Here is a 13,321-nt window from a genome sequence, read left to right as displayed (position 1 = left end):
AATAATTTCTCATTTGAATCCATATACTAAATTCTTCACCTGTAGTGTTATCATTTATGAACTTTCTAACAAATTTTAAAGAAGAAAAAACAACAATATAAATAGTGTGTTTGGTTCCAAATTTTAAATGTGATTTTTAGAGCGTAACAATTATAACTTTCACATTTTAATAAAGTTAATCTCTTGTGATGGTCTAGTGAGAGGCAATATCAGTGGCTTGGTAACAGTGGTAAGAAACAGAAATTCTTCTAACAGGTTACACTATACCATGGTTATATGCAACTGTGGTGCAGATCGAATGGCTTTCTAAAACGTGTTTATCATTGTCTTGTATAATATAGGGGTGGTACACCAGGTACCTGTTATAATACATTTTCTTTGTTGTTTCAAAATAAAATGTCGTTAGAGGTCTAAATAGTAACGAAATCAAAGTCAGCGTGTAATGATAATGATAACACTATTATTATTGCAAAACTAACGGAAATTTAGCTAGTGTAGTAGAAATGTCCACAAAATGGTGTGGATGGTTTCATACTTTGTGTGAATGAAATACGTTGCAACTTGAGTGATGCGATCATGACGGATTAATGGCGTATCATTACATTGAAAGCCAACATATATATTAACTTCTTCCTTTCATGGTTTCAAAAATTAAAAAGTGACTGTAATTTTTATTTTCGTGTATACCAAGAGTTTGTTTTTATCTAATTTTTTTTGGGTACACTTTTTATCTAATCTAATATTATATAATTTAATTTAGAAATTCGCTTTTCTTTAGTGAACAACTGAACAAGGCTGATCAAATAATTTTAAAAAACTCTGAGTAAATAAACCCCCAGATCAAGAACAATAATTAAGCCATGACGGAACGTGATTGAGGTTAATAATGCTAGAAAGTGAAAGAAGAGGAACTAAATGATCATAAATTAAACATCATAAGAAATATGTACTTTTATATCAAATCATAAGATTGGAGTATAAGCATATCTATGTCTATATTTTTTTTAAGACATCTATGTCTATACACTGTAAAGAAAACATCTTTCTCTATATCTATAAATGGTTATATACGAGGAAGGAAATCAATTAGGTTTTATGATATGTTTTTAATTTTTTTTTTCAAAAAAAAAATTGAGAATAATAGGTGAGGGGCAAGAAAGACCCCGACTAGATTGGGTCCCCTAAAAGTTACTCAAGCACACCAACCCCAAAGAACATCAAATTAAAATTAACAAAAAAAAAATGACAATTGGACACTATGCAAAAACCCAAAAGGGAAAGTAACAAAACTTATGATTAGGTAAAGAATATTGATCCCTAAGGAATCAATCCTTCACAAAATTCGGAATCGAATTCCACCAAAAAGAAGTGTTATGAAATGACACTCCAAAACTAGCAAACTTATATGCACAAGAATTATTTTTTTAAAAAAATTATCTCCATGTAGACAAGTGAACAAGAAAACACTATTTTTTTTTTAAAAAAAAAAAAAGACAAGCAAATATGTTTGAAATCTTTATACAGAATTTCACTTGATTTGGAATGACTTGAGATCAGAATTCCGTTTTGAAGAGTTGAATAGTCTTTTGTATGAATAGTTTGTCTTTAGAAGTTTATATTGATAATAACTGAGACTGAGAGCAGAAGAAGGAACGTAGCAACAATGGGTCCTGCGGCAAAGACGAGGAAGAAGTGGTGAAGTAGAACATCGAGGACCCCACCGAGGCCCTCCTAGACGCCATCCAAACCCTCACCCTCTTCTTTTCTTCCCTTCTCACTCTCCCAATCTCATTACGCCGTCATTTCGCAGGCATTGTCACGTGCTTCCCCGGAGAAATATAGAGAAATGAAATGTCTCAATTGAGTCTTTATGTTGTAGCAGGTGTCCATATATTGGTTGTAGAAGACATTTCTAGTTTTTCATGAATTCGCATGTAAATACAAAAAGAATTTAATTAGAATACATTGACAGGGTAAAAGTTATCTAATCACAATGTTTAGTAGGTTTATTCACTTTCATAATAATTACTTGAAAGTCATGCATAAGATAATTTTTAATTGGTTGTTATTAGTTTTATCATACTAGGTGAGGTTGACTATATAGATCATATGACCCAATCGACTCTCTTAAAGATCAAGGTTTCAGAGATTGTTTGACATCGTAAAAATGTTTATGGTGACGGTGCATGAAAATTAAATTCTTACAAGAATATTGTTATTTTTACTTTATATACTTGTATGATGAATATAGGAAACAATGAATATAGAAAGTAAAATAAAAACAGGGTGACATTTTTGCCATTATTTGTAAGGTTGATAATAGAAAATATTTTTACAAACTATATAGTTCCTGAAGTGTCATGGGTGTTCATGCACATAGGTACATGTAAATAGAGAAGAAACGGATGCAGAGTTAGAAACCTAATTTGGTGAACAGTGAACAGGATATTTCCTATATTCTGGTCCTTGGAAATTGTAGGATCGCCATCTTTTGAATTGTGCGTACATCATGACTTAAAAATGTCCAATATGTTCTATCTCCAGGTGTATGGTTATGCACGGAAACTTGCGAAGATTGGAATTGAAGAAGCCCTTGTGGACCTGACTTGATTTCAGCATGCATCACTTTGAGGGCCATTGCCGTAAATGTAAGTGAAGTAAAATCTAATCCTACATTGAGCATGAAAAATTGTGTTTGCATTGAAAGTTCACAGGAAAATAACAGTTGGATCAAAACTATATGGTCAGATGGTTTTAGGTGATTTTTATGGTGACTGATCCTACACAAATTTTCAGTCATCCTTCATTCTTGTCTCAAAATGGCTGTTAAGAGCTTTTATGAGCTGCCTCTCCCAGTATGATCCAAATGTTGAGTTGCTGCAATGTTTGCTATTCCTTTTCTTGAGTCAGTTGACGCATCAAGGTGGACATGTTAGTGGAAATAAAAACTTAGGGCTAATGGTAGGTATACTTGCCTGTTTATTATATAGGACTTGTAGTTTGTAAGATTTGTAAATTGGGTGTCTTGAAGTCTAGCTTTTACTTTTTATCCCCCTTAGATTTTTAATGTTTTTCGAGGTTTAAATTCGGTATGTTGGGCCTGCAGCCTTACTAACATTGTCAAATTGAAGTGTTGACTCAAGTATGCATTGCCTTAATGCCTTGTGTTATCACTGCTGAGTATTTTCCTTTTATGTTGCAGGATGAAATATGTAAATCCATTGCTGAGAAAGGTGGTATTGATGCAATACTCAGACGTATAGATGACAGTGGTGAACAAGGCAACAAAGCTGTGGCCAAAGTTTGTTGCTCATTACTTTCAAAGGTATAGGTTAAAAGATTTTCTCTGGACAGGTCACCTGAGAATTTTTATTATTTTTTAATTTTTTAATTTGTAGGGATTGCATTGTGTCGTTCTCTGTTATTTTGATGGTTGTTGTCCTACTCTTTCTTCATGAACTGAAAGTTCTCTTTGAACATTTATATTTTGTGTTTAAATTTTTTTTATTGCTTGGACATGAGAGTGCTTTAAAATTAAATGACCTTAAACTTATACATTGTTTGATATCTTCTAACTTGGAAGATCTTTTAATTTAAATGTAATAGGATTTATTTTTTTGCGTATGTGTGTGTGTTTGTGTTATTTGTTTTATTAAGTTGAATGACTCTTTTAGTTGTTTAATTGATAAGTTAGCAGGAAGTGACGCAAACAAGAGTACAATTGTTGGGAAAGGAGGTATGGATAAGCTAATTAAACTTTCAGCCAGATTTGCTGATGACCCTTCTGTTTTGCAAGAGGTGAGAACCTGCAATATCTTAATCTAGGCAGCCAGTTTAAAATTACTATCAGTCTTAAACATCGTGCTCCAAGTATAATGATTTTCGAGTCAGATTGGTTTAATGACATTCCATCTACTGAATTATTCCATTGTAGGATTGCAATTTAGTTATAGAAATTCAAAGAATGGATGGACATTAGATATTATGATAGTTGTTGAAATGTGGAAAGGCTGTAATCAGGGTTTACAAGGTACTGAATGTAGTTAAACTGGGTTCTTACTCGTATCAGGCCATATCCTGGACAGAATTTTATCTATAAAGTTCATGATATACTTGTTTTCCTTTCAGTTTATATGAATCTGTGCACCCTGTACCTGTTATGATTTTATTGCTTTTATTTGTGGCACAGATTATGTCTATTATTTTGGTGACCTCGCTATTCAAGCAATGGAGAAATCCAGAGAACAGGCAAGTTTATGATTTGTGATCTTTATATTTATAATTCAAGACATACATTTAATCAGTGCTTGGCACTCTTTTCGGTTTTTCTCCTTCTTTTGTAGTTTTGTAATCCTTGCCTTGTAGTAACATTTTATTTTATAAGGCAAGTGTGCTCATTATGGTTACCCTTCTTGCACATTTTCTATTGGACAGAACTATCTTGCTTAATAATGGAATTGAGAAATACATAAGGAAAGCAAAGCAAACACATAGCAACTGTACAGATGGGTCGAGGGATTTGGAGCTTGATAATTTTGACCTCTATTGTTTTACAATGTAATACCCACCAATAATTTTTTTGTTTCTGAAGAAAAAAAGTGAGTGTATATGATTGCAGATTTTAATCGTCTCGTCTCTATTGGATTTGTGGACTTCAATGTACAAACTGAGGCTGAACGAACCTAATACTATATTTTTTTTTTCTTTCTATCATATTATCTTCTACATGTAAAATCGTAAAGCTTTTAGCTTATTATTTGCATTGCCCTTAGATATCCCCTTGTGCAATTCACAATATCCCTTGCAGGTGTGTTCATTTGTTCATATTGCCCTCTGATTCCCCTTGTGCAAAAATTAGTTACGCAATTCATTTCACAATTCACTTCGCACAAATCTCTTACACTGTCTAGCATCTATTAATAGGGATCGGTTAACATTATTTTGAGAAAGTACATTTTTATATTATTAACTAATATGGGTGTAATCACATGAGTGCATTTGTAGCCAATTCCGGTTAAAAAGGCCACTGAATTATGTTTTTAAACAAAATAAATCAATGATTTTAACATGTAAAAACAGGGGAAGTTGTTATGTGTAGTTGTGTATGATTGGTTACATGTTTTTAAAATATAAATACTATTAGATAAGTAACATAAATAAATTCAATCTGAAAAAAAATAAGGCAAGTTCAATTAGATTCAGCATATTGCGCCAAAAAAAAAGTAAAAATAAACAAATAATAGACAGTAATATTATGCTAAGTTTTCACATCATTCATTAGTTTGAGTTGTCTCATTCACTATCTCAGTTGTAGTTAAATTTTTTTAGTTCTTATTTAATTATCATCAATAAAGAAGATTTAATAATATCATAGTGTTCTTTATTAATCCTACACAGATATACTTTAATTTATGACAATAAAATATTATATCCAATCGATAATTAGTGTAATGTAAAGAAAATTGGTGAATTTAGAGAGACGCGATTGTAATTTATCTACTAAATAACATGGTAAACACTCTATATGCCTTAGAAGTATTAGAGTATCTAAGAAAGATGTCTTATCAACTTTGAGCCAAACTTTTCAAGTTGATATTTGGAGTTCAAGAAGGATGAAAATATGAAATATGAAATATTGGATATTCTACTATGTGGTTCATAGGAAATATTATCTGACAATGATCTCATCAATATTCAAGCTATATATATTAATTACACAAAGCATGCTGCATTTATAACTTCTATCAAGAAATGCTCAGGAAGTGAGTAATTACACAACATGCTCTTAATTTCTTGTAAGGCTTTATTTTACCTTTCTTCTATCCTATTTTACTGAGTTATTTTTTATGAAGAAAAATTATGGAAGATGTCGTTCTTTTCAGAAAGGTTTTAAACTCGTCATTTTCAAACTGTGTCGTTCTATGATAACTTCTAAATGAAAAAAATGCAAAAAAAAAAAAAAAACACTTTCATTTTAAACATTCTTATAGAATACTTCAAAGATTTTCAAAGATTCATGTTTGTGACTTTAGAAAAAAAATAAATCCATTTATAACTAGATCAAGCATACTTTTTACCTCCGAGAACAAGATCAAGGGTTTTTGATCAAACAAATCCATATGTAATAACTCAAATAGACTAGAAGTGGAAACAATATTTTTGGAATTAAAAGAGATTTTCTTTTGTTTTTCTCTCTAGCATGTTTCACAAAAAAAAAATGAGTTTTCTAAGAAATCTGAGACAATCCTTTTACCAATTGGTTTTTAAATGTTTAATCCAAGTGAATATACATACACTCATGATTATACCTTAGAAACAATTCTACTTCACTACCTGGATAAAAAATATATATTTTTTAAATTACTTGTCAAATACTATTCCTAAATATAAATTACCTTTTTAAATTAATTCTTTAATATTAATATTTTGAAATATAATTATACTAAAATCTAAATTATTGAGTAACAGAATCATTTTTGAAAAATAGTTATAATACCTAAAATACAAAAAAAGTATATGCCGTAAAATTCTTTAGATAGTCAAATAAAAGATATCCTTGCTGACTAGTAGATGTTACATAAGTCAAAACTTCCAGCTTGCAAGACAAAAACTTCCAGCTTACAGAAAACACAAGTGTTTTACAATTTGTTTCAAAAACAATTATTAGGTCGTATTTAGATAAAAAAAAAAAGTTATAAGTATTTATAAAAAAAAATCTCATGTATTAAAATTAACTCATAAGTTAAAATTAGCTTTCTTAGATCTATAAATTATTTTATACATAAATTAATTTTAACTTTTTTTCCTTACAAATAAAAACTTATCCAAACAAAATCTTAACCACTCATATGATTTTAACACAAACCTCAGATCATTTTTTTTAAAAAAAAAAAACAAGGTACTCTTTGTCGTTAAGGAAAAAGTTGAACGTCATCTAATCTAATTAATTAATGAAAACCGTTCAAGATATATAGATCAACCCTTGGACAATAAATTCTGAACTGTTGGTGAATGTTCCATGGCAAAGATTGTCATTGAATTAAACAGAGAGAAGCACGCTAAACAAAATCAAATTTCACATAGATTTTGGGACAAGCCAAGATAAGATATCTGCAATTTAGGCACGGAAATTAATATTTTTGAACATGTATTGGTGGGTGGCAGTTGGCAATTGGCCTTTTTGCCAAATTTTTGGTGGTATTTCCTTGTCTCATACTTATAGTATTGTGTGTATAATAATATCTTATATTATATTTGCTTTCTTATTCATACCATAACATAGATAAGATAGATAGCTATCAATTGGCTTGTCTGAAAGAATCTTTCAAGAAATTTTTTCTTCTAGGGTAAGACCAACCTAATTTATATATAACTTACACACATTTGTTTTTTTTATTCGCCATGTGATTTGATTATTTGAATGTTTATATTATAATACTATTCTCCGCATATTATACCCCTGTAGAGGTGTAATAAAACATTTGAATGGTTTTTGAAGTCTTCAAAGCAACTTAATTTAATTATGATAGCGTGTAGCTGAGCCAAAATTGGATAGCAACTTTTTTATTCTTAAATAATATAATCTTCATTAAAATATGTTTAGATAAACTTCTTTAAAAATATTCATAGGAAAAAAAACAAAATAAACTTCTACATAAATTAAAATTACCTTATAGATAAGTAAAAGGTTAATTTTAAAGAAACTAATATAAAAGAGTTTTCACAAATTAACTTGATATAAACTTATCTTACCTTATGCACAATGAAGAAATTTATTTATTTTCTTTTTTTAATAAGTATTTTTTTGAAAAGAATCATCAAAACAGATCTAAATATGAAGTATTCTTGAATTTCAGTGAAGATTCAAATATTAATTCGTTGGCAATATATAATATGATATCGATATATAGTACTATGTTTTTGTTAAAAAATAAAGATGCAATTTTATAAATGATTTTAATAAATCTTACAATTAATCATGATATATAGAATATTATATGATATAACTTTGGAGCTATTATCAATACATAGAGGATCAATGATCAACCTTCTCTCTGCAAGATTCTTCTCTATTATTTGTTTGAGAGTGACCGTTTTGTCATGCTCCTTCCAACAAGATAAACATTGAAACCGAGTGCTTCTATTTCTTAAGAGATCAGAAAAGGGCGATTTTGTTACACGATCATGACAAGGCTTAGGTAAACGGATAAACATTAATTAAATAAACAGATTAACCCTCGTAAAAATTATCAAAATAAATTTATTTATTCCAACAATTTTTCATACACACAATTAATAATTTAAATTTCTGTCAGTACGATTAAGAATCTCAGTTATTTACCAAATGTACAAACCTTGATGATAAAATATTGAACCTTTTAGTGATAAATTTTTTACTGAGTAGGTTCAAACATTTGATTAGGTTGACTGTTGGTGCCTGGTCAGTCGGTGGAGTTGATTAGTTTAAATTTGCTTAGGGATGACTTGGCTGCGGTTTCTTACAAGCTTCATTGCTTGTAAGCTTTTTATTTGGGTAGTCTTCTACCCCTAGATTTGGCCTATTTTTAATTAATGAATATAAGTTTAAGCTAAGAGGAAGCTATCTCTATTTTAAAGTTAGAGTAAGATATTAAAATACAATTCAAGTAGAATTATATATTGCCAAGTAACAAGAGATACTGATATGTACTCTAATAATTTATTTAAAACATGCCATATAAGGTGACTGATCAAATTATGATTCAGAAGCTTATTGAATGTTTTTTATTTTAAGAAATTATGATTATATAATTTGATTAATTTTTAATTAAATTATATAGCATATGATCACTTTGTTAATATTTTCTCTAATTTTTTTAGTAAATATATGGAAAAAATGATAAAATAACAAAAGATTATGACTTCCTTAATTTTATAAAAGATAAATTTAAATTATATGAATTTAAATTTCAAATTTTACAAATTAAAAAAAAAACAGATGCTAACTTAAAGGATTCTTTTTAAATGAGTATTAAAAGAAAATATTTATATTTAAAATAATACGTAATGTAATATTGGAAAATTATTTAATCACTTATATTAGAAAGAAAAAAAAAAGTAATGCTTAATGTATTTTGTAACCTCTTAGTATGCTTGATATTTTTAACACGTGTTTGCTTCATTTGGCTTTTAGTATCAGACAAACATCACTATATTACTTTCTTTAATCTTTACTAAAACTTTTAATTTTCAATGACATTGGATAAAGCCAACTAAGTTCATTGGATACCAATGCCACAGGTCCACAGTGATGATGCAAATTGAAGAAAAAGTACGCAGAAGAGCATGAGGATATTGTTCTCATGTGACTCTTCTATTTCTTGTTATAATCTGTTACATGAAAATTACACTCCAAATAGAAATAAATAGATTGTTTTTTCTTTCCAAGCAAATTCCTCTTCCTCTAACCTGCATAAGTATTTTAATTAATTATAGCATAAATTTGGAGACACTGTCAACTTCAAGTTATGGACATATCTTTAAATTAAATATAGACAACAGCCCTCACTTAATGATAGAGTATCTTAGAGACAAAGACAAGATAATTTGATAATGAAGAGACGATTTCCCTGGCATTATCTTCATGTGCATCCAACATAGTCACCATATTATCTGTAGATTGAAGGGCACATTTTGCTAACTCAATAAATGAATCAGGAACTTTAAAACATTGCATTAGCAAAATAGAGAAATCCAATTTTTTTTATAAGCACGTGGAACTTTTGCTTTAATTCCATGGACAGAATTATACAACACCACCAATTATTTCAAGGAAAATAATTCCATATTTTTCAAAGGCTCTTTCACAAAACAACAAAAAATAAGCAATTATTTCTATAAAAAAAGTTGAACCAAACACACTAGATATCACAACCATTCCATATGTAGGACTTCAACAATATATAATTTTTTTATTCAAAATCATATTTTAACAAGTTCTCTAACAGTCTTATGGACTTTGTACACAAAATGACATCAAACATTTTATCTCTCTCTCTCTCACTATCTAGCTAGCATGGTAAATTTGCACCTGACCCGGATGACGAATTTCACAACCTCCTTCACAACTATTAGAAAACACTGGGGAGCAAAACTGGGAGTTACTTGATAGCTTTCCTTTCCTATTTTGGCACAACGGTATGCAACAAGTGCAAGATATCAAATATAAATCATCTAAACTACTATTAACTAAGTCAACCACCAAATCATGAAACTCCAAAATCCATCTAAGATGTTGGAGTAATTTCTCCTGCAGCATTACAGTGTTCTCAGGGCAAAAAGAAATGAATGATCATTATTATTTTGGACAAATGAACTGCTCCGGCTTCTTATTGTGCAAAAACCAATTTTTACTTCAAAATCTCAAAAAGCCTCTCTCCAAAGATCCATCCTCTTTTATGTATCATGTGTTGTTCTTGAGTAGTTGTAAAACTCCTCTACTTTTATCTGCTAAATTCATGGTGAGAAAATATCTACACATCACCTTTTCCATGTTTTTTGAATGTGACTTTTTCCAGTTATAAGTCCGATTTTACATCATCATCATCTATCATGTTGTCACCTTCTGTTTGGGATGTTGCTTCCCCCGATTGTGTGGCTAATTGGAGAGGGCCTTGAGGAGAACCAGAACTGCCACCCTTCAAGGATTCATTGTGCATCCACAAGCCTCCAAGATCTACAGCAGACCGACTAAAATTTGCAGCTGTAGCAACTGGAACTCGCTGTGTATGAAGCCGGTATTTCTGCAATGATAAACAACCATATGTAATATCAAATCAAACATTAGAAGGCAGTAATTAAGGGGAGATGGAACAATATGAACTCACTTGTAAATGACTCTTTACTTCATCATTGGTCAGGCCATCTACCCTCATGAGTTCCCTAATTTGCTTTGGAGTAGCTGCTGCAGTCGAAGTAACCAGGAGATTTAAATTAGACAATTATGAACCAAATAAGAGACAATATGATTATGACTTGCCAAATCTGTGTTTCTGTAAAGAACTTTCAGGTTGACAGATAGTATGATATGCAATGAAATATGAATGTATGATCCTAACTTAATTCACAACTTCAACATGAATCAAACTGGAAAAAAAAAAACTTATTTTCATATCAACACAATTCCAGCATCCAATCCCTCAATTTCTAACACTAGAAGACATTTTTGGCACAATCATCCATTTAATAGTCCATCCACAATTTCCTTTCAATCAAAATGATGAAGTGTGATTAAGACCCTATTCTAAGAAGCAAAATAATTGCACTACTAATTAATGAAATTCATGTGCCAAGATAATTTTGATGTTATTGTTAGCCTTAACTACTAACCTTGAGAACCTCCAAGCACCTCTAAAGCCTTAATAAACCGGCTATGCAACTCCGGTGACCAGCACCGCCTTTGTTTCCGGCTGCTTTGTGGCTGATGCAGCGGTGAAGGAGCGGAGGAACCCACCCTGCAAGAGCTGGTTCTACAACCAGATCCCTCCCTAGTGCTTTTCACTGCAGTTCCAGGTGTCTGAAGAGAAAGTCCATTGGCAACACAATCTTCCTTTTCTTCCTTTGTTGCAGGGTAAGAGGAAAAAGGAATAACAAACCCCTTCTCTCCATTTCTAATTCTACCATATTGGAACAAGTCCTTGGTCACAGATTTTCTTTTTTCTCCATTATTCTGCCATGATCAAATAACAAAAAAAAAAAATGTAAATTCATAATTTTTTCAGCACCCCACAAAACAAACACTCTCATCCTGTTTGATTAACAGTACCTTGTTTTCAACTCTATAGTTGTGTTTTTTGTCACATTCATATGCATTGTTATTATTATCAGCTTTATCATCATTGTTCCAAAGCTGAAAAGAACTCATCCAATTCTTCTTGTCCCTGCATTCCTTCTCCTTCTCAATTTCCTTCCTCTGATCACACTCTTTCTTCAGAGGAATGAACTCCTCAAACACTGGCTCAGACTTGCAAGCCCTGCATTTTTCTGATTCCACCTTCAAAGCTGAAATTGCTGCAACCACAAAGAAACAAGAACAGTGCATTATTCCATTGAAACTTGATGAGAAAATAAACACAACCCATGTGCCAAAACCATCAAAGCAGGCTCAAAATTGTTTTTTCTTTATTTATCTATGTTCCCCAAAAGTTTAGCTGAGTTAAATTCCAAGAACTCATCACGATCAGAACAAACCTTACGGTTCAAAGAACGCTCACAAAAATACTTATAAATTTATCACCCACAAAATCCTCACATCAACACCAGAATTCAAACTTATATCCTTGTGGGATACGAGTTTGTATCCTTATCAACCAAAAGTGTTTTTTATTCTAAGTAAAAAAACGAACCATCATTTAAGAGGAACATGCAGAGAGGAAGTTCGCGTTTGAATGCTTGGATCTTGGCCAATTCGAGTTCCAATCTGTGGACAAAGTCATCGAGCAAGGACACCTTGTGGGATGCATTTGGGGTGGTGGAAAGGTGGCAGAGAAAATCAGTGATGGTTTTTGGAACAAAAGAGGGTCTCAAATCTAAGCTTAGTTCTTCTTCAGGAACCACCAAACCCATGTTGGCGTGTGTTACAGTGTAATGTAACAAAGAGTTGTTATGATGACAAAAGGGTCTTCTTTTTATTCTTTTGTTTTGTGAGTTGCAGTGGTAAGGAGATTAATTATTCTGTTTATGTCATTCCTTGATTTTGGAGTAAAAAAAGTGGGGAAGGATTGAAGGAATGAATGATAGAAAGAGAGAGAAGTGAAATAGGGAAAACATAGAAGGGGAATTAAATAAAGGGAATTTATAGGTGGAGGGCTTCATCATTCATGGGTTTGGACTTTGGATTGGAATATGAAAGAGGGTTTGTTTGATTGTGATTTGCGAATCAGAGTTGTTTGCAGAAGAATTTCAACTCAAATGAATAAATAAATAAAGTCTTCTCGAATCTCCTATAAAAAAAAACTTACATACTTTTTGTTTGCAGAAGAAAATAGTATCTGTAACAGTGACCGAAGTTTCATACTTATCTAACATGGCTTCTCCCAACACACCCACACTATTTTTTTATATAATAATAATAATAATAACTAGCTTCAAATTGTGATTTACCTTGTTTTGAAAGTTGGCCTCTCTTAGGGAATTAAGAAGGACTTTCACAAGTCACGATTTTAATTGGAACCAATTAATGAAAGTTTGAAAAAAAAATAAAGAACTAATCAATTTTAACAAACCACAAATTGAACTAAAACCTCCTTGAGTTCTTACCCTCCCAATATTTAACTTCTACTAA

At 31.0% G+C, this 13,321-nt stretch overlaps 1 protein-coding gene and 1 pseudogene across 2 annotated transcripts; one reads left to right on the top strand and one right to left on the bottom strand.

The window, feature by feature from the left end:
* The first annotated feature begins 1,552 nt into the window (after positions 1-1,552).
* On the top strand, positions 1,553-4,808 carry LOC114401385 (annotated as a pseudogene).
* A 5,116-nt stretch (positions 4,809-9,924) lies between these two features.
* On the bottom strand, positions 9,925-13,026 carry LOC114403864 (myb family transcription factor EFM-like). 2 transcript variants are annotated; one of them, XM_028367066.1, is made up of 5 exons: positions 12,384-13,026; positions 11,804-12,048; positions 11,368-11,707; positions 10,866-10,942; positions 9,925-10,781 (listed from the first exon to the last, which is right to left on the bottom strand). In XM_028367066.1, the coding sequence occupies exons 1-5, from the start codon at positions 12,601-12,603 to the stop codon at positions 10,557-10,559; spliced, it is 1,107 nt and encodes a 368-aa protein (XP_028222867.1). In that variant the 5' UTR covers positions 12,604-13,026; the 3' UTR covers positions 9,925-10,556. The 2 variants fall into 2 exon arrangements, with proteins under 2 accessions (XP_028222867.1, XP_028222868.1); XM_028367067.1 differs by having other exon boundaries at positions 10,866-10,939; positions 12,384-13,020.
* Positions 13,027-13,321: the final 295 nt, after the last annotated feature.

The sequence above is a fragment of the Glycine soja genome, chromosome 20 (assembly GCF_004193775.1).
Source record: "Glycine soja cultivar W05 chromosome 20, ASM419377v2, whole genome shotgun sequence".
NCBI lineage: Eukaryota > Viridiplantae > Streptophyta > Magnoliopsida > Fabales > Fabaceae > Glycine > Glycine soja.
This window is presented reverse-complemented; position numbering and strand designations above follow the sequence as displayed.

What these genes read in the sequence shown, in the direction of transcription:
- LOC114403864 (XM_028367066.1), bottom strand. Translation starts at nt 12,603, where the DNA reads ATGGGTTTGGTGGTTCCTGAAGAAGAACTAAGCTTAGATTTGAGACCC. An exon ending in ACTATAGAGTTGAAAACAAG is followed by an intron (nt 11,708 to 11,803) that starts GTACTGTTAATC and finishes TGATCATGGCAG; the next exon opens with AATAATGGAGAAAAAAGAAA. An exon ending in AAGTAAAGAGTCATTTACAA is followed by an intron (nt 10,782 to 10,865) that starts GTGAGTTCATAT and finishes TTATCATTGCAG; the next exon opens with AAATACCGGCTTCATACACA.